Source organism: Erpetoichthys calabaricus, chromosome 1, assembly GCF_900747795.2.
Source record: "Erpetoichthys calabaricus chromosome 1, fErpCal1.3, whole genome shotgun sequence".
Lineage (NCBI taxonomy): Eukaryota > Metazoa > Chordata > Cladistia > Polypteriformes > Polypteridae > Erpetoichthys > Erpetoichthys calabaricus.
In genome coordinates this window covers 35,368,842-35,396,394 of record NC_041394.2, presented here as the reverse complement: position 1 = coordinate 35,396,394, position 27,553 = coordinate 35,368,842, and the positions used below count along the sequence as shown (strand labels likewise).

Sequence of the window (27,553 nt, the reverse complement as noted above, 5' to 3'; positions counted from 1 at the left end):
AGTGTAGGATGGACACACTAGAATGACACAATCAAACCCCCCCTAAAAGGAGCTCCAATCCCTGTTGTGAGAGTGTTTTTGATTAACATTACTTTTTTAGTAACGTTAATTGTAATCAGCATAATTTTCATAAATCATGAAGATTATTACATGCCTGTAAGATAAAATTGAATTGACTTGGTTTGGTTAAACAATTCGGTCATTTCTGATTTCGCTTCAGTCAGTCTCTCCAGGCCCCACTGTCATCAGTGTGTGGGCAAAAATTAGCAGCACCATTCCAGCCACAGGGTGAGTGGGTGACAAAATTTAGCAGTCATTACTCTTCCTATCACTGTTGTCTTTAAAGCTGATTAAAACTTCCTTGAGATCTACAATGTGGCAGGAAAGGCTTTGAGCTCTAGCTCTAATTTAAGTAAAGCACAATGTTTAAAAGCCTTTGGCCCTAGTGGACACAGTGGCTGCATTTGCTGTAGCCAAACCTGCAAATAGCAATATTGAAAGTTATAGTAATACATTCACAAATTTTTTTGTTGTTGTTTGTTCCTATTATGTGCACTTTATTTTTTAAATATTATACTGTGCACTTTTTACTTTTTTTAATTTGCTTTATTGTTTTTCTGTTTTCTATACAAATGTATTTATTGTTTTGTTTATACAATGTCTTTCACAAAATCAAAATAAAGGATTTGGGTTTATTAATTTCTGCCTGTTAATTTTATTCATTTAGACAGTGCTATTAATAAAGTATATCAAATAAAGAAAGAAATAAAATAATGGTAACAAACTTTACCACATCTGGACTTGCAGGAGAGTGAGTTGGCGGGCCCCATGGAGTTTTTTGCCTATGATCCCCAGAGACCCTAGGACCGCCACTGTATCCTGTAAGTAGGAAGGCATCAAAAATGTGTATGATCTCAAGCATTAGTATTTAACGCTCTGGCCCTGATCTGGACTGAGCAACTGGAACTCCACTGTACCTGCTGAGGGAAGATTTGTCTCCCAGCGACTCTGGAAAAATCTATTATTCATTTCAAACTCCTGTTAAAAACACATATTTTCAATGAGTATTATTAATTTTCTTGTATGTAATTTCTACTGTCTTATTAATGTGTTTATTGAATTGTAAAGTGTCCTTGAGTATGTGAAAGGCACTACATAAATATAACTTATTATTATAACTATTATTATTATTATTATACAACGAGCGGATGTTCGATTAAAGATGTAAATGGAGCGCACGGTAAGAAATGAGTTTTTGCGCACCCAAAGAGGACATTAACATTAGGGACCTATAGGTAACTATGCTTCACCCCCACTAACTTTAACGTTAGTATTTGTGGTTGGGGTACGCCAGTTTAGTAATTTAAAACAGTGGGGGCCCACAGATTTGCGTCACGATAATAGAAAAGTACTGTGCCGGTTTTTTTTTTTTGTTACCTTGGCGCATTTCAGCAGGAAAAAGTCCTCAAGGAAGTAAATTCTCCCCAGTCATAGCAGTTTCAAGCCATTCTTAAAGGGTCACTCGACTCTTGTGTGCTCTAAATGCCGCTGACGTGTACCCACTACCTCAATTATTTATTCATTTACCTATCCTGGAAAATTCCATCGTGCAACTCGAATCACGTTTCGCAGGTAAACAAAGGAAAGCAGAACTGCCTCTGTCACCACTCTCACTGTTGGGCGTTAGCGCGTCTACGCCTGTCCAATAGGGGCGCTAGAGAGCGCCTGTTTACCTTGACGTCACGGCCTCCATGACTACGGAGGACTCAGCCGCTTGAGAGGGGTGGTGGTGGTGGTTATCGCTAGTGTGTACCGGGATCTGGCGTCATGGTGAGTGGGGTTTGAGTCGTTCCTCTGTTGGGAGGTTTTCATAACGCAAGCGGTTTTTCAGAGTTAAGCCGAAAGACTGAGAGGACTTCTGGGGTGTAAGGGGCTTGCGTCTGGTTCAACTTGTGGTGTGTGTGTGTGTGGAAAGCTGGGCCTAGGTCTGCGAAAGCGTGAGGTTGGGGGTCTTACAGGCCTGACGCTTAGCAGTCAGCCCAATGGGAATGTGGTTTTGAGAAAGTCACCGGCTTGGTATATTGAGCGGGACGTGTGTGTTAAACGGGCTTCTGGCGTGAGCATGACAGTCCGGAATGAATTAAGGGTTGTAGCGACGGTCAGCGGCTTATGATATTCACCCATAAAAGCCTGGCCTTCCAGCCACAGCAAGTGGGACTAATTCCCTGACTGATACCCGTTTTTCCTTTCCGGTTTGAGGGCACACATCATCCTGTAATTCGTAACGAGATGACCGTACTTGCTTCTAGTTATCCAGCACGAGACAATAAGACCCTGTCGTCGTTAGGCGCAGGGCGGACGGTGGTGATCCGGATTTAAGAAACGGCGCTGTGAGTAAGGTGGACGTGTCATCAGACAGAGATGTCCCACATATTGTTGTGCTCTCTAAAATGTAAGCTAAAGTGCGGAGGAAATCTGAGATGATACCGCCGCGTCATTAATTCCAAAGAATGAGGAGCAGACAATAGCGCATGCTAGTCATCTTTTGATGATAAGTGAAAGGGCAAAATATTGAAACGGCAGGTAAGGACATATATTTGACACGTAAATAGAGAATAGTGAACAAATATCCGCTCAAATATGTAATTTTCAATATATAATTGTATTCTATTATTTAACATAATTATGCATTGTTCCCACGCAGCTTTAATAAGTGTTTTATTTAATGGTCCCCTTAGTAGTCAAGGTCACCTTACAAAGAATAAAACAACAGTAATAAAGATAAAAGCAGATAGAACAATAAAATTAAAAAGCAATAAGGGTACAAATGTAGTAACAAACATAAAAGGCCACTGGCTATAACTGTGGTAAAATCATAGCTGGTATGTCAGTTTGGAAAAATGTTTTGAGAGCAGTTTTGAACTGTATTATTGATTCCAGCTAACGGATGTGAAAGGGAAAAGAATTCCACAGTTGAAAGGTACTATGAGAGAATGCTCCAGCTCCCATTGAACAGTCTGATGTGTGGTACAGAAAGTAAAGCTTCAGATAAGGATCTGAGGGAGTGTAAGTCCGTAGGAGACCTTTGAGGTATGGAGGAGCAAGATTGTGGAGAGCTTTAAATGTTAAGAGCAGTATTTTGAATTGTATTCAATAGTAGACAGGGAGCCCGTGAAGTATGGGAGAGAACAGGGGTGATATGTTCAGTGGACGTTTGAGCAGCAGCAGTTTTGTACAAGTCGAAGACAATGGATAAGTTTTGGGGAGTTTAGGGATGTCGGATAGAATGGTGTTGCAGTAATGTAGATGTAAAGCAACTAAGGCATTAACCGATACTTCAGTACTATGTTGTGTAAGAGCAGGAGGACAGAGTCTAAAAATGTTTTGAAGATGAAAGATGGCAGTCCACAAAACATTATTTATATGGGAAGAAAAGGTGAGAGTACTGTCTATAAAGACACCCAGGCTCTTGACCTGGGAAGAGATGTTTGTGAGTGTTGCTAATTAAAATGGAAGAACTGCTAACCTTATCAAGTGTAGATTTAGAACCATTGTGGAGTATCTCAGTTTTACTGCTATTTAGTTAGAGAAAATTATGAGTCATCCATGACTTAAGTGTTGGAGACGAGCCGTAAGAGTATTTGGAGGGATGACAGGAGTACTGTAGATTTAGTGGATAGATAAAGCTGTGTGTGGTCAGCATAACAGTGAAATTTAAAGGCATGGTGTCAAAAGGTATTGCCTAATGAGAGGATGCAGATGAGAAAAAGAAGTGGCCCTAAAACACAGCCCTGCGGAACCCCCATGAGTAACTAATAATAATAATAATAATACATTTTATTTAATATGCGCCTTTCTTAGCACTCAAGGCCACCTTACAATAAAACTAAACAACATTAGTAAAATAAAAGCAAGAGAATGATAAATCACAAAGCAATAATTAGCAAACAAACAAAGATAACAGGGAGTAACAGTGTAGAATTCACAATTGGTATGCCAGTTTGAAAAGATAAGTTTTGAGGGCAGTTTTAAAATTGTGTTATTGAATCGAGCTGACGTATATGAGAGGGAAGAGAATTCCAGAGTTGAGCACTATGAGAGACGCTCGAGCTCCCATAGAACTGAGTTTGATGTGCGGTACAGAAAGTAGAGCTGCAGATCAGGATCTGAGTGAGCGAGAGGGAGTGTAAGTCTGGAGGAAATCAGTGAGGTAGGGGGGAGCAAGGTGGTGGAGAGCTTTAAATGTTAGGAGCAGTATTTTGTATTGTATTCTGTAGTTAACAGGGAGCCAGTGAAGTTGAGAGAGAAGAGGTGTAATATGTTCAGTGGATTTAGAACAGCAGGTTATTATTCTGGCAGCAGAATTTTGAACAAGTTGTAAGCGATGGATAAGTTTTTGTGGGATGCCAGATAGAATAGCATTACAGTAATCTATACATGAGGTGACTAGGGCATTAACCAACACTTCAGTACTGTATTGCATAAGAACAGGACGAAGTCTAGAAATGTTTCGGAGATGGAAGAAGGCAGTCCGAGAAATGTTACTTATATGGGAAGAAAAAGAGAGAGTACTGTCAAGAATAACGCCCAGGCTCTTATCTTGGGAAGAGATGTTTGTGTTGATATTGTTAATTAAAATTGAAGAATGGTTAACCTTAGCAAGTGTAGATTTAGAGCCAATGAGGAGAACCTTCATTTCATTGCTGTTTAGTTGGAGAAAATTGTGAGTCTTCCATGTCTTGGCGACATGCCATAAGAGTATCTGGAGGGAAAACAGAAGTGGATTTATTGGATAGATATAGCTGAGTGTCATCAGCGTAACAATGAAACTTAATACCATGGCGCCGGAAGATATTACCTATTGGGAAGATATAAATGAGAAAAAGAAATGGCCCCAAAACAGAACCCTGCGGAACTCCCTGAGTAACGACTGCGTTCTCAGATTTAAAGCCCTTTATTTGAACAAATTTCTTCCTATCCGTGACCACTGGAGGACAAGGCCACAGACTCCAAAACTAGCTAGACGTTTCAAAAGTATCTGACGAGATATGGTATCAAATGCAGAGCTGAGGTCAAGAAGCACAAGAAGTGATAAATGTCCCATGTCAGCTGCCCAGAGAAGATCATTTGTGATTTTGACCAGGGCAGTTTCTGTGCTGTGTTTAGGGCAAAACCCAGATTGAAACTGTTCAAAAAGGTTATTTTTTGAAAGATGGGACTGGAGTTGGGAGGCAACTATCTTTTCGAGAACTTTAGATATAAATGGAACATTTGAAATAGGCCGATAATTGTACTACCATATCCTCTGACTTAAACCCCTTCGCTTGAACAAACTGCCTCTTGTCAGTGAGGTATTAAGAAAACCATTGGTGGAGAAGACTATAGACTCCTACAAGTTTCAAAAGTATCTGATGGGATATGGTGTCAAATGTGGAACTGAGGTCAAGAAGTACATGAATTGTTAAGAGTCCCATATCCGCTGCCTGGAGAAGATCATTTGTAATTTTAACCTGCACAGTGTATGTGCTGTGTTTAGGATGGAAGCCAGATTGAAACTGTTCAAAGAGGTTATTTTTTGAAAGATGGGACTGAAGTTGGGAGGCAGCTGTCTTTTCGAGAATTTTTGATATACATGGAAGATTTGAAATAGGCTGATAATTATTAAGGGTATCAGGGTCTAAGCCAGGTATTTTCAGAACTGGAGTAATTGAGGCTGTTTTTAATGACAGGGGGCCATGCCAGTGGGAAAGGAAGAGTTAACTATAGTAATTATCATGAGGGAGATATGTGGCAAATAGGACTTAACAAGGATTGTAGGTATTGGATCCAATTGGAAAGTGGAAAAATTAGATTTTGTTATGAGGTCAGAGATATCATGTTCAGCTGGTAAACTGAACCCTGAGAATGCGAAGGTTGGTAAGGGAATATGGGTGATAGTGGAAAGTATGTCATTTTCTACAGGGACAGAAGAAGCAAGTTGCTAGTGGATTTTTACAATTATTGATTTGAAGAAATCCATAAAAAAACACATCAATGCATAACAGTAAAGTTACAGTGAATAATATTTTTTGGTGGTATAATTAGCCTATTCACTGTGGGGGGGAAAAAAAGAGCTCTAATATTTCTCCTTCCTGTATTAATGATGTCAGAGTATTATACAGTTTTTGCAGCGAAGAGAGCATTTTTGTATTGTAACATATGACCTGTATACATTTTCTTATGTACAACAAGACCCATTTTCTTAGCTAGACACTCCAACTGCCAGTGCTTGATTTAAATGAATATAATCTGTTGCCAAGTCTCTGTAAGATATAAACAGTCCATCCTAGTGTCTGTAATAAAATCACCAATCAGCAGAGCTTTGTTAGAAATAGATTGAGTGTTAAATAATCCAAACTTCAAAGTGTCTGTGGACATATATTCCAATGACATTACCAAAGGAATCAGCATGTCAAGATCTACATGTCGTCCAGAAATATGTGGACGGTATTGTCTTTCAGATCAAAATGAAGGAATAGACCCACTGTTGTTCTTGCTGAAATAGAAACAACGACAAGATCCCCAGTGATTGTATTTTTGGATACCGAAGAATGCCACAGTGTAGCAGGCAGATCATGATTTTCAAACTTTAATGTTTAGAATAGCCCACCCCCACGCCCCCAAAACATTCTAGTATCTGTTCAGAACCCTTCAATATGAAGCAAATGTTGCAAAATACACTGCATGATTTATACAATAGTTGACCTATTAGTAGAGCAGATTATTGACACATATGTAATCAAATGTTGTGTGATATCTCAAGGCCAGGGGTGCTTAATCTTTTTTTCTTGGAGTACCCCTTCCAAGAACTGAATGTTTCGAAATAACACAATTTTGTGGTCTTAAAATTGTTAAGTGTTAAACTCTCATTAGGTACAAACAACTAAAGGTGGTGTTTCTTCAGTTCCTCACCCCATATGTGGCTTTTTGGGATTTTAACAAATGATTGTTGATAGTTTTCTTGAGTGTCTTTTTATTTTTTCTTATGTAAGACAAATTCCTTTTTAAATTATTTTTTAATGTAAGAATAGTACAGTACACCCCCAAAATTTACGGAGGGGTTACATTCCTAGAGTACCTGCGAATTGGGAAAAACCGCAAATTATGGATGTGGTTAAAAAAAAAAACGCCTATTTTTATAGTTTAAACCCTAAATATGCCCCCAAAGCACTTTAATTTCATTTCAACCTCAGTTTAATACATTACCTAAAAAAAGAATGTAAAGGTAAATCCGTATTCTGTACAGTACTGTTCTGGTATGTGAACCGCAGTGCTAGAATGTAAAATATCGATGTTACCGCTATATGTACTGTAATTCATGCAAGCGCGTTTTCATTGCCAGAAGCCTTAGAAGGTGCAGGGCGTTTTGGCGGCATCTTAAAGTGCCACATACTTGGGGGTTAATGCATCCCAGGACGCCAAATACTTTTTTGCTGCACTTTTTAAGTAGACGTCACAATTCACAAAGAAAAAGTGAAATTTTACTGGAACACATTTTTTTTCATGCAAAGAGCATCACAATTACTGCAACACTGATCATTTTACACACTGCCAATGAACTGTAAAAACTATTTTAAAAACTATTGGAACAATATATACAGGGTGCAACTGACACCATTGATGAAATTCAGTAAATCACCAAGCCAACTGACGCTTGAACTGGCTGCACGCAAGCACACAGAGGTAAATGCTGATGCCAACAGGCAAGTCTAGTGCAGCGGCTGAATCCCAGAGACAGTGAGGCTGCAGGGGCCGGCAGTGGTCATGAGCTGGCTGCTCAACAAATGTACAGCACTGACTGATTACCTCTGCCGTGCTGGGTTGCGGCTAGTTTTGGCGTTCAATGATTGTACGTCACCAAATATACTCGGCTGCTACGTGCTGGCAAATGGCACTGGGAAACGACTATAGCCGGTTTCAGTGGTTTAAGGATTAAGAAGAACAATGGAAAACACGATAACACTCAGCTGGAGATGCGTCACAGGGCAGCAGTCAATCAGCAGCAAGGAGAAATGAATAACACTGTAGCGGTCCGGTGCCAATAAGATTCACACCGTCGAGAAGACGGTGATTTATTTATTTTTTGGTGTAGATTCCAGAGATGCACCCAGCCTTGACCCGACCCGCACGCACTCATAGAGACAAAAACAAAGCAAACCAGTAATCAAACAGCAAATAAAGAATGTAATGAAAACGATGATACCACCCCTGTTCCCCTTACGGGGATTCTACATTAAATACCACAAAGCACCAACAAAACAAACACAGTAAAGTCCATGAAAAACGGCATTGGATGAAATGTAATGATGAAGATGGATAGACCAGAGATCTGCACGTTGAATGGGAATGTAAAGATAGTCCTACCAGTAGTTCATGAAATGGTGAAGACTGGTGGACAGGTTCAGGAGTGCTCCTTTCTTCGCAGGATGGCAATGAATCCACTTACAGTCCTCATGTACACAGGCAAACGATCCAGACCCCAACCAAGAAACAATCCAGGACAAAATGAATAAGTACATGTAACCCAACAGAAAGCAGGCAGAGAGACAGGAACTTGAAACTCAAATTAAGAAAAAACTTTTTTTTTTCTTTTGATCACCGGCCCCCCTTTTAAAAGCCGCGCTGACATCCTTTGACCCAACAGCCCCTGCACCCTTAGTAGAAGACCAATCAGAGCCACTGCTGGGAGTTCCAGTTTCAAATTCCAGTAGAGTACGCTCTCGGATTGGCTACTTTCACCATCCCAAGCCATGTTTTCCTCTGTGGTTGCTTCCTGTTCTCTCTACAGTGCAGTATTGCCACGAAAAAAGCCATAAAAAATTGCGGAGGATATTTGCGGTTTCTGCTAACAATTATTAGTTAGGTTCTAAGGAAAAATCTGTGAATGACTGAGGCCGCGAACCCTGAACCACATCTTCGCGGAGGTCTACTGTGTTAAGCAATATGGAAAATAGAAAGCCTAAAATTTATATACTTTTAAATTGCAAAAAATTTAACATTACATGTGAATTGAAATCGTAAGAGATATTCAAAAGTTACCTACTACTTCAGGTCAAAAAACAGCAAAATAACTCAAAAGTCAATGTGAAGCCTGCTTCTAGGTTCTCTCTGTTCCTGTACTTATTTTTAAAGGATGGATGAAGGTTCCTGAACATTGACAACACTGTCCAAAACAAATCTTCCAGTGTTGATTAATATTAGTAAACACTAAAATGAAATGTTAGATATGCCTATTTTGTTACTAATGTTTAACACTTATCTTTGTTCCTCATTGTATATTCTCCTGCATTAGTCTGACAGCTTTCTCCGCTGTTATGAAAATGATGGTGCGTTAAAAACCTTTACCAAAATTAAAAAACATTGTAATGTTTTGTAACAAGAGAAAAAGACGCATACAGTGTAAACCTTTGCCTGTCAAGGTGCTCTTTTTCACAAAAATCCCCCAGTTTTGACACATGGTCTCATTTCTAGTGTGGATGATCTCAAAAAGGTGGGGCGCGAACAGGAGTGAAATCTCAAAACAAGAACCCAGTGAGATAGAGCAGAGCAGTGGGCTTGAAGTGAAGCCAAGCATGGAGACATGGGTTCAGGCACTATGTGTGTTGTATTTTAAGGGCTACATTCTCCCCTTTTGGTTTGTTTGTCAATCTGTGTTCCCTGCAATATCACCTGAGATCTGCTCATGTATTGCACAGCTTGCGAGCCCGTAGCTCTAGTCAATAAATACATTGATACAGGGCTACTTTAAAGCAACAATTGAAGAACATTTTAAGTTATACTCTGTGACGATGCGGGTTCGCTCCACGCTCCCATCTTCCTTCCCGGAGCCCTGAACCAGACACCGTCAGTAATGTCACCGATGAGCTTGGCAGTGAAACATAACAATGAAACAATGGGATGGTACAAAAAGTGCAAAGCGCTTTTATTAAAACCAACAACAATCAAAAACAAAGTGTCCAAATAAAGTGCAGTGTATCAAAATCTTTTAAATAAATAATCCAATAAAAACAGAGGTGAAAAGTGGAGGTTAAAATTCAATAGAAAAAATCCTTTAAAAAAACGACGACGAAGTTAAAACAATGGCTGGAAGCAGTCTCTTTAAAAACACAAAGCCCGGTGCCTTCTATTACTGGTGACTCCCCTGTTCCTCCCATCCAGGCTATGCACCAGGGGAGTCACCCTACATGCAGCAGACCTTCTTTGCACTACTCGTCTGGTGGCCTTCCGATCCCTGGCTCCAGTTCTGCTCACCTAGACCGAGACTTGGGCTCTCCAGCAACCAGGATGCTCACACTGGGGCTTCAATTCCAAATCTCCGACTCTCTCTGCCTTCGCTGCGGCAACCCACCCTTCTCCTGGTCACTCCTGCTCCAAACAATTGCTCAGCAGGAGCAACCACTTCCGTCGGCCTTCGGGTGCCGGCCAAACACCCCACTCGGGCTCGCCTCTCCCAGCTGCTTGTTATCAGCGCGAGCCTGCACTCGCTCGTTCTCCTTCTCTCCTGCACCTGCTTTCTCCCTCCTGCTTCCTGCCGTCTTCTCCTCCTTAACCCCCATCCATCTTTTCTTTCTTTATCTCCCTACTAGCCACCTCGCGCTTCTATATATCGTGGGGTTGTGGATCAGCTGTGGCAATCAGCAGCTCCCGGGAACAATTATGGATGCGGACGACTCCTCACCTGTGCACTTAAATGAGAACCGCCCGCATCACGAACTCCCCGGGAACCGCTCGGCCACACTCATGCCACGCCTCCTCGCTAAGCAGCGATTATTTATTTTAAAAACTGGCCCTTTTGACATGAGCTGTGGATCCACTATATCACATACTCATTTTAAAACTATTTGAGATAATTAAAGACAATCTTTAAAATGTTACCTATTTTTATTTTTTATAAGAACATCAGCCTTGGCAGGGTTGCTGTGGATCCCCATGTGCATCATGGCGCCTTCCATTTTCAAAAACCCCTGCTCTAAAACAAAAAATAATAGCCAGGTAATGTAGTTGGATATTAAATTCTTATTTAATGTCTTGACAGATCCTTTGCATTAAATAAGAATTAAAAGCAGTGAGCTAAATTTTCAGAGGTCAGCTATTCCTAAAAGCTCATGGCACAGCAAATTCAAAATCCAGAAAACACAATAATTGTTAATACTGGTCAAATTTAAAAATAAATGTATATTTTTGATAGGATCCTTAGGCATGAAATTAAGCAGCATGAAATTAAGCAACATGGAAAGCATTTTTGGAAAAACGTGTAGTGAACAATTCAGTAAGTTGGTGCATTTCAAAAGACACTATGTAGTGGCAAATGGAAAAGTAATGCGCTGCAAAATGTACTTAAGCTGATATTTCAATGTATTGTAGAATTTAAACGTGTTGTTGGTTGACAGACAGACAATTACATTTTTTTTACATCTTGCTTTTTAGTTGTTACAGTGATCACATACTGATTTGAAAAAACTAGTCATTTATGTTTTACATCAGCTTTAAGTAGAGATTCTCAGGCTTGTATACATCATTATTACAAGTCAACAAGGTCGGCATGATTGTACACTGTCTTGCATGGCTGTGCTCAGGGCCTAATTTGGGATCCAGAAGTGGTTTGTTGTGTTGTGGGTGCAGCAACACACTGTATCAGTGCATGCTCCCAAATTCTAGTGGCCACCTCACTGATAAAGCCTCGCAGGATCAAATCCAGCCCCTGGTCATTGCATGTCTGAATTGTGTTTGTTTTTCCATGACCACGTTTCCTGCCTGATCCTCATAGATGTGCTTTTAGGATAAATTGAGATTCTAAACCAGCCCAGAGTCAGGGTGAGTGTGGATTCCAGAGTTACGGGTTTGAATCCCATAGCTGTTAAAGTTTTGTAGGAAAAACGCATGGTGAGTATCAAGGTCAGTCAGTGCATTTCAAAGCACTTTTCCATTCACTTCTATGTATTAAGCGTAACTTGCTTCAAAAGATATTTTAATGCAGTATTTAGAATTTAATATTAATGTTTTTGGCTTGTCAATAATCCAAACCCATTGCTACTTCACATGTTGTTGCTTCACATGGAGAATTAAATTTTTTTTTTTGTACCTCTTTTCAGTTATTACAGTGATCATATACTGTTTTGGAAAGACAAATCACTTATCTTTTACATCAGTGTTAAGAAGAGACCATCAGTCTCGTATACTTCATTAATATAAGTCAGCACGGTTGGCATCGTTGCACGCTGTCTAGTTGCAGCCTCACTGATACAGCATCCTGAGATCAATTCCAGCCCCTGGTCATTGTTGGATTGTTTGATTTCCTCGTGTCCATTTTTCCTCACAAATCTCCAAAGATTGTTAGAATTGATAGACTGTTAAAATAATTGGAGATTCTAAAGCAGCTGGGTGTGAGTGAGAGTGTGCCCAGTGACGAACTAGAGTTAGTTAGTATCTTGTGCCCAGTGCTACCATAGATATGCTTTGCTCTCAAACCCCCACCCTTACCACCCAAAAGAACCTTGAATTGGTGTAAGCAGGTTTTAGAATGTTATGTTAAACAAAACCAATACAGATGTGATCTGAAAAGTTGCCGATGTGAAGTTTGAAGAAACTGGCCTGATCATCATTTCAAGTGATACCCATTAATTAAAAAGGCATAAATGAGACTTTGAAAGAGGAAGCAGTCAAATCTAAAATTATAAGTATTCTTGAATGAACGTTCAAGTACCTCTTCAGTGTACACATGTATTTTAAAATGAATGATGCCTCAATGCTGATCACTGGCAGATGCTACATAGCTGAAAGGCTAAATTTAAAAAGATTATACATTTTGCTGTGGGTGCTTATGGGTAAACTTTAAGAAATTAACTGCAAACAGAATGCACTGTATTGATTTCAGTTCAAAGAATAGTTGTTTAACGCATGCAGTATAGCTGGAATGTTAAAGGGAAATAGAAATGCAGATAAACATGCAAAATGCATTCTTGTGTATAGAACCGTTAAAAAAGAAATGAGATGCTAACATGTTAAACCGTAGAACAATAGTGCCAAACAAACGTGACTGGAATAACTGGCTTTTCTTGTAAACTGAGACCACTTGACTTGTCCTTAATGACTAAACTTTAAATGCCAGTAGGTTTTCCTCTCCTACATTCTTAGATCCCAAAATTCATACTAAAACTAAATGTTTGCTGAAGTCTTCAGTCGGGATTCTGACAGCTACAAGGACTTGCCAGGGCCTTTATTTGCATTTAGATCTGTTGGTAATTGTTTCATATGCTATTCACACTTAGAATTATTTTTAATATATCTTTCTTGACTTAGGGTTTGCTGTCAATCCTGCGCAAACTGAAGAGTGCACCTGACCAAGAGGTGCGTATTTTACTTCTTGGACTAGACAATGCTGGCAAAACAACACTTCTCAAACAGCTTGCCTCTGAAGACATCAGTCATATCACCCCTACCCAGGTACGAAACCCCTTTAAACCAGATATGTAATTTAATTTCAATTTATTTATTTTCCTTGGCATTACAGGTTAGTCTGTAGTTTAAAATATAGCTGTCACATTTGTTGTCTGGTGTCTTTGGAAACTCCGGTTTGAATCTGAGCCATAATGCCTTCTATGGGATGTAATGTTCAGTGTTATACATGGGTTTCTCAGGCTGAGATTAAATTAATTTTATCATGCAGGCCATTATTTTAAATTGGTCAGTTTATGGAAAAAAAATGCTGTATAGTACATACTGCATTTATTCAATTCAGTTTGGTTATAGTCCCCTTCAGAGTACACTGGCTGAATGTTATCCTTAGACTGTCAAATGCCAAGTAACAACAATTAACTGAAAAAAAAAAAGATCCATTAATGTAAAAAAATCTCAATGGGGCACTGCGTCACTTGAAACCACCAGGGTATAGTTTTTGTGTCTTGACATAAGGATGGTATTAGAGGAATGCAACACCATTCTTCCATTAGAAGTTGTATCATTGTTTATTTTAATGATTGTAATGGAAAATCTTGTCTCGGGAGTTTCTTCAGTATCACCTGTAAGTGCTCATTTGTACATCTTGATCTAGTCCTGTCATGTCCAAAAGATTCTACTACCATCGGGACAGAAGCGTTTTACTGCTGGATAAATGATTCAGAATTTCTTTGTGTATATTTGTATTTATCTTTCCTGTGATAGGATACATTGCATCTAAACAGTTGCAAGAAAATGTGCCACAAACTGCGGGAAATACACATATTAAACAGTACTTTTAATGGACCCACTGCTCCTGCATGATCCAATGGTAGTAGCTGTACTTGTACTAAATTCTTTGATCTAAATTGAGTAATCCAGGAGATGGGTTCAACATATAGTACAGGTACATAAGGTGATGATTTTCAGTTTAACCCCCCTAGTTTTCTACAGAAACAGTAATTCATAAGAATAGACTTTTTAATTGTCAAAGAGTTTTAAGTTTGGCTCACTAAGAATTGGCATTATACTTTACAGAATTTTCTATTTTGTCTTGGTGTTTGTATTGTGAACAAATGAAAGTAAATTAAAAGGGAAAAATCAAATGGGCAAACCTTTAGTGTTAATAAATTAAATTAGATACTGTTTACTATTAAGAAAGAAAAAAGTCTTTTTCCTCTAAACATGAAGATATTGAAAACTGAAATCATCTATTTACACAGTAGAAAAATCTGAAGCTGACTTTGTGATGCATAGTGTTAGGCCCCTGATTTCTGAGACTTGGAGCTCCATACAATAAATGAAGAGAATGTACAAATAAGGACAATTGTAATTAATGATCCTGCATTTCCCATAGATTAGCAATGCACCTTACTCTGAAATTCAAAACGGAGAGAAAATGTGCTCCCTTTTCTTAGAAAACATCATAAACCCACGAACTTCTTGCTTTATTTTCCCTTGATTATTGATTACGTACATTTAGGGAGAACACCAGAGTATTCTGAAACCATTACCAAAACGGAGAGTTTAAGGTGCATTGGGCTGAAGCAGATACAAAATAGACGAAATAAGATGATAGCCACACTTAACATCAAAACCAATCTTTTTTTTTGGTCTCTACATTAAATATTTGTCAAACATAATTATTTTGTCCATTACAGTGATCCCTCGCTATATCGCGCTTCGCCTTTCGCGGCTTCACTCCATCGTGGATTTTATATGTAAGCATATTTAAATATATATCGTGGATTTTTTGCTGGTTCGCGGATTTCTACGGACAGTGGGTCTTTTAATTTCTGGTACATGCTTCCTCAGTTGGTTTGCCCAGTTGATTTCATACAAGGGACGCTATTGGCAGATGGCTGAGAAGCTACCCAACTTACCTTTCTCTGTCTCTCTTGCGCTGACTTTCTCTGATCCTGACGTAGGAGGATTGAGCAGGGGGGCTGTTCGCACGCCTAGACGATACGGACGCTCGTCTAAAAATGCTGAAAGATTATCTTCACGTTGCTATCTTTTGTGCAGCTGCTTCCTGAAACGACATGCTGAACGGTGCTTCGCATACTTAAAAGCTCGAAGGGCACGTATTGATTTTTAACTGAAAAACAAACTCTGTCTCTCTCTCTCTCTCTCTCTCTCCCTCCCTGCTCCTGACGGAGGGGGTGTGAGCTGCCTCCTTCAACAGCTTTGTGCCGCGGTGCTTCGCATACTTAAAAGCCAAACAGCCCTATTGATTTGTTTGCTAGAGATTGTTTTCTCTATCTATGTGACATTCTGTGCTCCTGACACGCACTCCTTTGAAGAGGAAGATATGTTTGCATTCTTTTAATTGTGAGATGGAACTGTCATCTCTGTCTTGTCATGGAGCACAGTTTAAACTTTTGAAAAAGAGACAAATGTTTGTTTGCAGTGTTTGAATAACGTTCCTGTCTCTCTACAACCTCCTGTGTTTCTGCGCAAATCTGTGACCCAAGCATGACAATATAAAAATAACCATATAAACATATGGTTTCTACTTCGCGGATTTTCTTATTTCGCGGGTGGCTCTGGAACGCAACCCCCGTGATGGAGGAGGGATTACTGTATAACTAGAAGGGTCATCCACACATTTTAGTATCTGCTGTGAATGACTGTCCATAGTAGTATGTTTATACAATGGTGCTTTGACACCTCTATTTTGTATTATGCATATTGAGATCATTTCTTGACATCTAAAAACACTTACACAGCATACAAATGTTTTCTGAAGTAGTTTAACAAACTGATAGAAAATATTTTATCCAGGTGAAGATCTTTCCCCTAAATATAACAAGTACTTTTCAATTGTTAGTTGTGTTTAGATCTTAAAATATTAATAAAATTAGCACAGATGACTGAGTATACATAAATAAAACAGGAATTTACAACGTAGGTGAACCTCAGTTGTGCTCAACGTATGCCAGTAAAATACTGTATATAATATAGTTGTTAAACAGCATGTCTTAAATACTGATACTATATGTATATGTATATGTATGTATGTATAATATATATATATATATATATATATATATATATATATATATATATATATATATATATATATATATATATATATATATATATATATATAATATATATGTGTGTGTGTGTGTGTGCATTTGCCACACAAAATTGTGTGGATAAAGCAGAGGCTAATAAGGCAAAGGGCACCACCTAAAAATTAAAGTCTAAAAACTTACAGATGAAGTGGCAAAAGTTTTGAAATAAGAAAACAATTTTGTGGTTCTTTTTTTTCTCATTGTACAGGTACATTTTCTATATGCATGTGCGAGTTCCCACATAAATACAGAAGTTAAAAACATAAAAAACCAGGTGGCATGAAAAGTTTACTGTGTTTTGGTCTTTCAAAATGAAATCAACCCTCAAGGTAGTGAAAGATTATTGCAGAAGAAGAGAAATTCTGAGATGGTGTGCACACAGATGCTCTTTTAAAATCGCTGAATCTCATAATATGTGCATTTTTTCATTTAAAAATGACATGCATAAACTATTTTACAATGTGCGTGTGTGTAATTGCAAGACACTGATCAATACTAAACAATGGTTTTTGACATATTTGGTAATATTTTAACCTTTTGTGTTCTGATGAAGCCCCATGCCTCATTAGCTTCCATTGTAAACCACAGGTGAGAGCAAGATATATATATTTTTTTAATTTATAAAAAATGATTAACTGCAGAAACACAATTTTCCATGCCAAATGTATATATACCATGTTTGTGAAGAAACAACCTCATTTTGAAAAATATGAACTTATCCTTTAAACACTGGGAAAGAGAGTAGTTTGTTCATAGAGTAGTTGGAGTCTTTTATAATCTACTGAGTCAGCAGTAGATCTCTTAACTTGTGTTAAGTCAGATCCTGTATTTTTTATCTGAACACACTGAATTACCCTTTTGTCTTGTTTCCTTCCGGTAATGCGCCTGGTCAGGAAACAATAATTACTTAAAAGTGTTATTTAATTCATCCTATGTTTCCTCTGGAAATGCCCAGAAAATTCTCTTAATCTTTTTCTCACAATGACCTCAGTCACTTCAAGTTGTTGAATATCTGCAATTACAGGAATCTGAAATGGCCAACATTTACTAAATAGGATGTGGCTTTGTGTGGTCTCCTAAAGTCCATAATGAGAAAATTTGACTTAGTAGTAGTCAGGGCCAGGTGTTTTTTTTTTTTTTCCTTTTTCACTACTCGATTGTATGTCAAATCTGCCATCTGAATTTCTGTATGAAGGCTCATTGTCGATGCTGGTCAGATCAATCACTACGTAGCACGTTTTTGTTATACTTTGCTACACAGTGTTGGATGAGGATTATAAGACCTGTATATTTCCGGAATAGTTTATAAGAAACAATAAATATGTAATTTCCTAAAACATTTTAATATATAGCTAGTTTATTTGAAGGTCAGTAGGAACAAGACAGAAAATAATTATGTGTAAATGAGAGGGAGGTCAGTGGAATGGTGAGGATGCAAGGAGTAGAGTTGGTGAAGGTGGATGAGTTTAAATACTTGTGATCAACAGTACAGAGTAATGGGGATTGTGGAAGAGAAGGGAAAAAGAGAGTGCAGGCAGGGTGGAGTGGGTGGAGAAGAGTGTCAGGAGTGATTTGTGACAGACGGGTATCAGCAAGAGTGAAAGGGAAGGTCTACAGGACGGTAGTGAGACCAGCTATGTTACATGGGTTGGAGACGGTGGAACTGACCAGAAAGCAGGAGACAGAGCTGGAGGTAGCAGAGTTAAAGATGTTAAGATTTGAAAATTCACATAACAAAGCTTATAGACAGCATTTATTAGCTCACAATTAATGAGTGGTGACACCCATTTAACACTTTAGTCCGGGAATCAAAGAATACCTTTACTTTAATGGACTTTGCTAGGAGTTGAAACCATCGATACTGACAATCAGTAAAAGCAAAAAATGTGATGCATCCTCAGCATCTACTTGGCTTTCACTCTTTTGGCCGTTTTTTAGCCATAGACTGTCACAGCCTTAACATTAACATTTGCCTTAAACAAGCAGCTCACTCCATTATTTGTAAATGAATCTCAGTACATCATCTGCATTCATAAAACTGTAGAACAAATTGCATGCTACAATTTATCGAAATTGTTTAATTTAAATGATTTTTGTATAGTGCTGTGATCAGGTGGATGCATGGACTGCCATGGAATGAGATTTGATGTTGTGCTGAGGTGAAACGGACAAAGGTTGTTTTGGTAGTTTTGAGTAGCTGGAGCAAAAGCCAGAGGATGAACATGTGCACCAAGTTGGAGGTATAGAGGATGTGCCCCCGATGGAGGCCTAGTTGAAGGTGGTGTCAGATGATATGAAAAAATCTTTCCCTAAAGGATGTCTTAGACCCTGGGAGTGAAGAATAAAGATGTGGGGGCCTCTAGCTAATCTGGGTAAACCCAGAATAGGGCTGTAAAACTGGTGATGACTATGGTTCTGAGTGCTTTTCATGGAGAGCAAGACCAAGGTATCTTTGCATATTTGCAGTCGTAATGCATTAACAGAATTACAAAATAGTACAACAATTACATGCAGACTGTATACACAGAACATTCCTATTGCATAAACACATTGCAAAATGATGAATGTCACGACAATTTAAAGTAGATGAACATTGTATTTGAGGTCTGACTAAAAATTGAGGAGACTAAAAACAAAAAGTAGGAGAAAATAAACCTCTGTCTTGGGAGTTTATGGTCAAAAAGTCAGTTCTGCTGACCTGGGCCAACTGGTGCCCACAGCTCAGACACTGATGCACGTAATTTATTTTGTATATGTCCACCAAGACAAATCTGAGGTGTACAAGGCTGCTTGAAGAAGAGAAAAAAAATCAAGGACATTATTCTCTAAATAAGTGCCCATTCACATCTATTCTCACACATCCTCTCCAAACTCCCTAAAAGAAAGGCACACTGCAAGAAGCGTATGGAGATATTTTAACAACAAAGGTTAGGTGGATTGGCCACACCAAATTGGCTCTGGTGGGTGAGCAGTGGGTTAATGAGTGTAGTCCTCTGTGTTGGACTGGCACCTTTTCCAGGTGATTGTTCCTTCCTTGCACCCTATGCTTGCTGGGACAGTCTCTAGCATCCCACAACTCTGCTCAGGATTAAGCAGGAAAGTTAAAAAGTGGTTTTGTCTTTTCCCTGTTGTAATACCCCTGTGAGTTTCAGCTCCTAGTCAAAATGATAGTTGCCTAAACATTTGTATGTCTGTTTTGCCGATTCTAGGCTATAAATGTCAATATCAATTTATTTATGTTACTTAAATATCTTGACATATATTTGTCAAAGAAGTTCTAGCTTTCAACCATGGTTAAATGCTGGTACTTTTATTGCAGGGTTTTAACATTAAAAGTGTGCAATCTCAAGGCTTTAAATTGAATGTTTGGGACATTGGAGGTCAGAGGAAGATCAGACCCTACTGGCGAAACTATTTTGAAAACACAGATGTTCTGGTAAGAAAATGTCTTTCTACTTTAATAAAAAAAAGTTAAGATTATTAATAAAAAAAGCATATTTGAAGAATGCAAAACTGACACAGTGGTTAATCCCATTGTCTGTTACTGAAGATGAATAGATAAATGAATATATTTGAGGAATGTGTTATAATGGGAGGAGCCAGAACTATGTTTTTATTACAGGCAAAATATCCGATCTTTTAAGATATAATGTGAAATTGTGCTTGTAATTGTTCTGAAGCAAGTTTCTCTCATTAAATCCTTGATCAATTGATGAAAAATATTTAAGGTAAGTCATATTTCAGGTCAACACTCTGTTTTTTTTCTTAATATATGTAATGCTTGGAAAAATAAACATATACTGTAGTTGCCTTTTTATAATCCATTTCATACTGTACATATATTGCCTTTTGTTTAATAGTTTGTGTCACCCCTGTTTGCAGCAAAGAGAAAATTCATTCAAATGAGCCTATGCAGGTTTTTAAACAATAGAAATTAAAGTGAAACATTTTAATTTTCTTTAAGTTGTTTTATGTGCATGTTCTGAAAATAATGTAACCATTACTGAGAAGAATGTACATGTGTGTCATTTAAATCTGTTCACTAGTATTCCCCTTCTCCACAGATTTATGTCATTGACAGTGCAGACAGAAAACGATTTGAAGAAACTGGCCAGGTAAAGTTGTTTAACTGACTTCAATGTTCTCATTTCTGCAGTCGTAACATGATTACTGTTAAGTGTGTGAGAGTTGAAAAATCAGAAGGCAAGGCTCCTCTCTGTGATTGCTAGGTATTTAGATATAGTGATATCACAATACCAGAATTTTTGTATTTGATATCAATACCAAAAACAGAAATCCCCTTCTTCAGCCTTTTCATTTAAAATAACTCTGTTGTTCAAGTGGATAATTTTCTGCCTGTTTGCTTTTTTCTGTAATATAATATAAAATATATAAATACTGATAATTGCAGCAAATTTAAAATAATGGTATATCATTTAAATAGTCATCCATCTGTAATGCAAGACTTGAATTTAACGTGTGATAGAAATGGAGATTCTCCCAATTAAACAATAGGTGTGGAGGGTGTTGTTATTTTGGGGAGATTTCAGCACAGGGTTTATATAGAATGATGTTGTCATGGAAGACCTGATTTATCTTACAATGTGCAAATTCTAATTTAATTCTCTGACATTTCACGACCTGTAAGTGAAAAATACTCGATCGATACTAAAAATAAAATTTCAAACATTATTATATCCGTATTGTTGTATTTGTGAATTCTGAGATTATTCAAGATATTTCCATTTAAACAAGCTCTTTATAGCTTTTTTTGTAACAGCATGCATTTAAAATCTGGTTTGTCAGTGAATCTCTGTGTTAGGAAACTTAACATTTTCTGTTGCAAGATTTATATTTTCATTATTAGCTGGTAAAAAAAAGAAGAGTGGTAGTAGTGAATTAGTGAATTAATTGGTGAATTAGTGAATTTCCCCCTAAGATTAATAAAGTATCTATCTATCTATCTATCTATCTATCTATCTATCTATCTATCTATCTATCTATCTATCTATCTATCTATCTATCTATCTATCTATCTATCTATCTATCTATCTATCAATCATACAGATACCTGCAACAGTGAAAGGGAGGGTCTTTAAAACAGTAGTGAGACCAGATATATTCTATGGTTTGGTGATGGCACACTGACAAAAACACAGGAGAAACAGTTGAAGATACTACGATTTTTGCCCAGGATAACGAGATATTAGATATGTTTACAAATTAATATATTAGAGGGGCATCAGAGATACTGCAGTTTGGTGACCAAGTGATTGATGCTAAACCGAGATGGTTTGGGCACAGGCAGAGGGGTACATCGGAAAAAGAATGTTGAGGGTGGAAGGCCAAAGAGGAGGTTTATGGATGCTGTGTGGGAAGACATGACGGCAGTCATTGTGGCAGAAAATGCTGAAAAATGCAGGGATAGATGGAAACGGATGATCTGCTATGGCGAACCTTAAATTGGAGCAGCCAAAATAAGAAGAGGACGAATCCTATTAATTACATTTTCAGAATCTCACAAACTCCTGCTGCTTTATTTTCTAAGTCTCACCCTTTTTATATGTTTGCCCCAACAACTTCCTGTGTGAAATCATACTTGTCGGTTTTAAATCAATCCATTATTCAAGAATTCTTGTTAAAACGACCTTTGTTGTACTGTTTTTTTAAGCACCTATGAGTTATCAGACTTTGTTATGGCTTACTGTGTACAAATCAACAATTAGAAAATTTACTTGACTAGCATTTAATTGTAATTAAAAGACTGTATTACATTCACCAATGTACCATTCAGATATGTGTTATATTGTATGTACTTTCACTACGTTTGTCACATGTTGGGGTTATTCTAACGAACATCGATTTGCCTTAACAACCACCCTAGCGTTTGTAGATTCATATACAGCATGCCATTTTATCTGTACTATTGTAACTCTGTGTCTGTGACTTGGTTCTCTTAATGCAGTACATGTCATATTACTAGAGAGACATGCTTTGTGGTTTGAAGCATCGATACACTAAAAAGATTTCAATTCAATTCTTTATTGTCATGTGTACAAGTACCATGTACAATGAAATTCTTGCTTGCATGTGCCCCCACAGACAGTGAACATAGACAAAAAAAACCCCACACACAGTAAATAAATGAATATAAATAAGTAAATAAATAAAACCAGAATCCAAGGAATAAATAGACAGTAGCAGAAGTATATGTGCAGGTAGCAGTTGAGGTGACACAAGGTTACTGATTGTTCATGAGTCTGATTGCAGTCTGACGTGGGCATGCCAAATAGCTGCATCATTTGAAAGTTGCCTCGATTTTTACTTGCTGCAACTGTTATTAGCACTGCCTGTGTGCAGTTTCCTCTGACATCCTACAGTCCTATATGAATGACCCTCACACCTCAGACGGATAACTATAGATAAACAATTGAAGAACTGCAAGGTAAACAATTACAACCCACACCTAATCAAAGTATGCACAAATCTATGTCTGCACAAACTCCATTATAGGATGTGCCCCCCCTTTTATTTTTAAATGATAAATGACATGACATGTGTTGCTTTGACTTTTCAAGATGTGTTAATGCAGTGCTTGTAGCACTATGACCCATTTCATATGTAGTTTTTACTCACACTTCATCATGTATTATTGTACTTTCCAAAGTAATACCTCTACTTGCAGTCACTCATCAGTGTGTTACCAACTTTCGCTTTGATACAGATACTGTTAAAAAAAAAAAAAAAAAAAAAAAAAAGCTAATATATTTACATTTTTCGCATTTTGGTATCAGCTTAGTAACAAGGTATTGGTTTATTTGACACTCTTTCTTGTGTACTAGCTGACCTTCCTCACTTTCTGTTTTGGTGTATGCCATTAATTTTGTGGAGTTCTTCATTATTTACATATAGGAATTGGCTGAACTTCTGGAAGAAGAAAAACTGAGTGGGGTTCCAGTTTTGATATTTGCAAACAAGCAGGATTTGATGACCGCAGCACCAGCTTCAGAAATTGCAGAGGGCCTGAATCTTCACATTATCCGGGATCGAATCTGGCAAATCCAAGCTTGCTCAGCAATGACTGGAGAAGGGGTACAGGTATGGATAATAAAATTATTATAAATGTTGGAAGGGTTTCCTCATTTATCTTTGCTAGCTTTTACATCTAAACTTATGTGCAGGGTGGCAGTCTTTCGAACTTTTGAGCTTGCATCCCGCACCAGGTCACTGAACCTATAGAATCTGCACATTTTTCCCATGTCTGAGTTGACTTTCCTTCAGATACTACTGTTTTCTTCCCACATCCTCAAAGACATGCCTGTTTGGTTATTTAGAACCTAAGAAATCTAACAGCCAAGAGGAGACTATTCAGTCCATCAGACTTGTTTGTTTTGCTAATAGTTAAGCTATCCCAATGTCTCATCCAGGCACTTCTTACAAGTTGTCAAGGTTTCGGCTTCAACTGCATGATTTGTAGTTTGTACAGATTCCCACATCCCTGTGTAAAGAAGTGCTTCCTGGCTTGAGTACTAAATGCACTTCCACTTAATTTTCACCAAGTATGCAATTCACCCTTAAGCTGAAACAATTCTGCTGGATCTACTTTATTAATGTCTTGGAGAATTTTGAAGATTTGGATTGGGTCCCTTGGCAGTCTCCTCTGCTTAAGACTAACAGGTTTAATTCTCTGCATCTGTCAGAGTACGACATGTTGTTAAGTCCTGGAATGCACCTGCTTGGTCTCCACTCCACAGCTTGAAGTGCTGCTATTTCTATATTGGTAGCGATGTGACCAGAACTGCACACGGTACTCTAGATGCAGGGTCATAGTGCATTGTATAGTCTAAGCATAGTATGATATAATGTTTTATTCGCCTTTTAATTGTTTTTGCTCATTGCTTAGAAGATAAAAATGTGTCAACATACAACCCCTAAATCCTTTTGCTTCCTTTAGGACAGTGTATCCCATCTTGTATTTATATTTCATGTTCCTTTTGCCCACATTTACAACTTGGTACATCTGTACATTAAAATGCATTTTCCAAATGTTTGCCCAGTTCTGAAGCATATCCAAGTCTTGAATTGTTTTTGCTACCTCCTCAGTGTCTTCCATTCCTCCAGTTTTAGTTTTTTCTGCAAATTAGCAATTTCAGATCGGTAACACAAGCCTTGCCATTTCAAAAATACTCTGACCCAGTTGTCTGGCCATTTGCACTGTCACTGTGGTCTTTTCACCTTCTTTTGTCTTCTGCTTTCAACATGTCGAAATGCCCTGTTGGTATGAAATAGTTGACATCAGTCACTTGGTATTGTAGTGGTCATAATGTTTTAGCTCACCTGTGGTATATCAAGAGAAGTAAAGTTTTGAAAGCCTTGTGGCTAAGGCAGTAGACTGTAACTTGGTGTTGGATCAGTACTAAACGTTTTATTTTATTATCTGCTTATGCACCTCAGTACTGGTACCAAATCTGTTTATTAAAAAACTAGTCATTTAGCCCGTTACAATAACGGGCGCTAGAACAGTAGTGCATAAACATTAGTAGGAACAGTCTATATTAAATGGCAAGGGACTTTGACCTCATTCTTTTTGTTGGTCGTATTTTTCTTTCTTTCAGCCTTTCTTTTGTTGATGTTTACTTGCTGAGCTGACCGTTCTTCGTGGGCTGCCGCCGTGTATTGTGTGTCTAATTTTCTGTGACAGTAATACTGTCTTGTACGGCTCTATTCAATAAGGGCACGCACAAAAAGACGAGCTTCAAAAGGGCAACTTCAATTGAGCGCGGCGAATAAAGGCGTTCGTAGATAATTTAGTTCAAATGGCTCTGGAATATGTGAAGAGCAACAAAGGTGCAGATCTTTATTTACGCGCGCCTTTATTCGCTGCGCCCAATTGAGGTTGCCCTTTTGAGGCTCGCCTTTTTGTGTGCGCCCTTATTGAAGGATGCCTGTGCGCGCCCTTATTGAAGGATACCGTCTTGTACGTCCGCTGGCTTGTACGTCCGTAATATACCTTTAATTTTCTCTGGCGGTAATACAGGCGTGCGCGTCAGTAATATGCCTTTAATCTCCTCTGACAGTAATACTGGCTTGTATGTGACTGTAATATGCGTCACTGTATTGTGTACCTTTAATTTCCTCTCGCAGTAATACTGGTTTGTATTTCCGTAAAACGCCTCTAACTTTCTCTGACAGTAATATCGCGAGTCGCACCGTGCCCCGCGCATGTGCACTTCACCAGAAGACACCCACACACGGACACCTGGACGCACATAGGGATTTTATATATATATATATATAGATAAATAAAAACACACCCATCTCACACCAGCCTTCCTGGTTGCACTACTGACTTCTTCTCTCTTGTTAGCAGTGAAGTCCTGATTGTGTTGAAGCAATAAAGGGGGGTTGTCCCACCATGAAGTCCAGATAGCATTGAAGCAATATGGATGGAGTGGTGGGAGGCATACCTTGAAATTCATATCACGTCAAAGCCTGTAGTTTTGTTCCATGAAGTTTATGAAACTGGTGTTTTTTCCACAACTGTAGTAGCGATTGTCCAGGTGGGGGTGGCAGGGGGAATTGAGAGGAACTCTGGTGTTTATTTCCAGTACTGAAAATTATGAAATGCTGGTACTGTACACTTTTAAAATTTGGGTATACCACACAACCTGTTCATTTGATCCTCACCCCTGAAAAACTGTGTGACCCTTAGCAAGTTGTTATCTGTCCAGTGATCTTGTTTTAGAACTATGGAAACAGTTCTACCTTTATTTGAAATTGTAAGTTGCAAAATATATGAAATGTAACTTCAGAAATACTGTAGGCAATTCTACTTTTTTTTTTTTTTTTTTAACGTACCATTTTATTTATTTATTTATTTATTTATTTTTTAACAGGATGGGATGTCTTGGGTCTGCAAGAACATAGCAACAAAGAAAAAATAGCCAGAACGAGAGAGAGAGCGAGCGAGCAAGCAGCACCAACAGGCAGGGAACTCTTCTGACGATTTTCTGACAAAAGGCAGCACAGTTGTATGATCACTGATGGTACTGGGAAGGCAGCATTGACTTATGTGGTGACTTTTAAATGCTGCTGGATAGACTATTGGTATTTCCAAGTTTAAAAAAAAAGCTCATCACAGATGCAGATTTGTAACTTTCTAGAATTAGAACTTTATTCCAAAAGAAGACCAGTGAATGACATTAAGTAGAGTGAGTACAGCTTCTGTCTGGATCCTACGACTGGCCCTCTCTGACAAATTAGGCAAATTTGTAACAGTAGACTTCAGGACTGAACATGCACTTGTCTGCATACCTCTAAGTATAAGGGGTCTACGGTGTAACTTAATCCATGACTACTGGATGTCCATTTCGTAGTCTTAAAAACACAAACAATGTGATCATATATAGTCTTCGGTTTAGTCAGTATTTAGGAGTGGCAGACTTTTTTTTAATTTTTTTTATTTGGGAATCTGTGTGCACAGTGGGTTGGGTAATGCTATGGACTTGGTCACATTTTTCAAATCTTTTTGAGTCTCTTGTGCATATCAGATGTCCCACTGCAGGCAAGTACACAGTTTTTCCTTCAGTCAGCCTCTGCTTCATGGCTGGAATGGCCAAACTTTGTAGAAACCAAAGCATGCTGAAGGGGAGCTATGAAACATTCCATATGGAATACTGTGCGTAATGAAATGTATAGTAGATGTCGCCACTTACAATAAGATTAGTACAAGGCCATGTGTGTATTACTGATCCTTTTTCAGAAACTTGTTAGTAAATCATCATGGTTAAGCATCTTGTGGCTAAAAGAGACATGAATATCTGTGACTCGGAAAGTGCAAGACACTTTACAGATGTTTTGTTTCCATGTAAAATTACTTTCCAGCTATAAAGGGCACCTTATTGTTGATGCTTGATTCAGTTTGTTTAAAAAATGTATTTATGTTTCATGTTCTGACCCAGAATTTGACATTAAAGATTTTTTTAGTAATCAGTATTAAA

General features: G+C 38.2%; 1 protein-coding gene across 1 annotated transcript; it reads left to right on the top strand.

Annotated features, from left to right (window-relative positions):
* Positions 1 to 1,716: 1,716 nt before the first annotated feature.
* On the top strand, positions 1,717 to 27,553 carry LOC114648577 (ADP-ribosylation factor-like protein 3). The gene is made up of 6 exons (XM_028797693.2): positions 1,717 to 1,830; positions 13,339 to 13,482; positions 19,873 to 19,989; positions 20,618 to 20,668; positions 23,466 to 23,651; positions 26,450 to 27,553. Exons 1-6 carry the CDS (start codon positions 1,828 to 1,830, stop codon positions 26,495 to 26,497), a joined length of 549 nt encoding a protein of 182 aa, XP_028653526.1. The 5' UTR covers positions 1,717 to 1,827; the 3' UTR covers positions 26,498 to 27,553.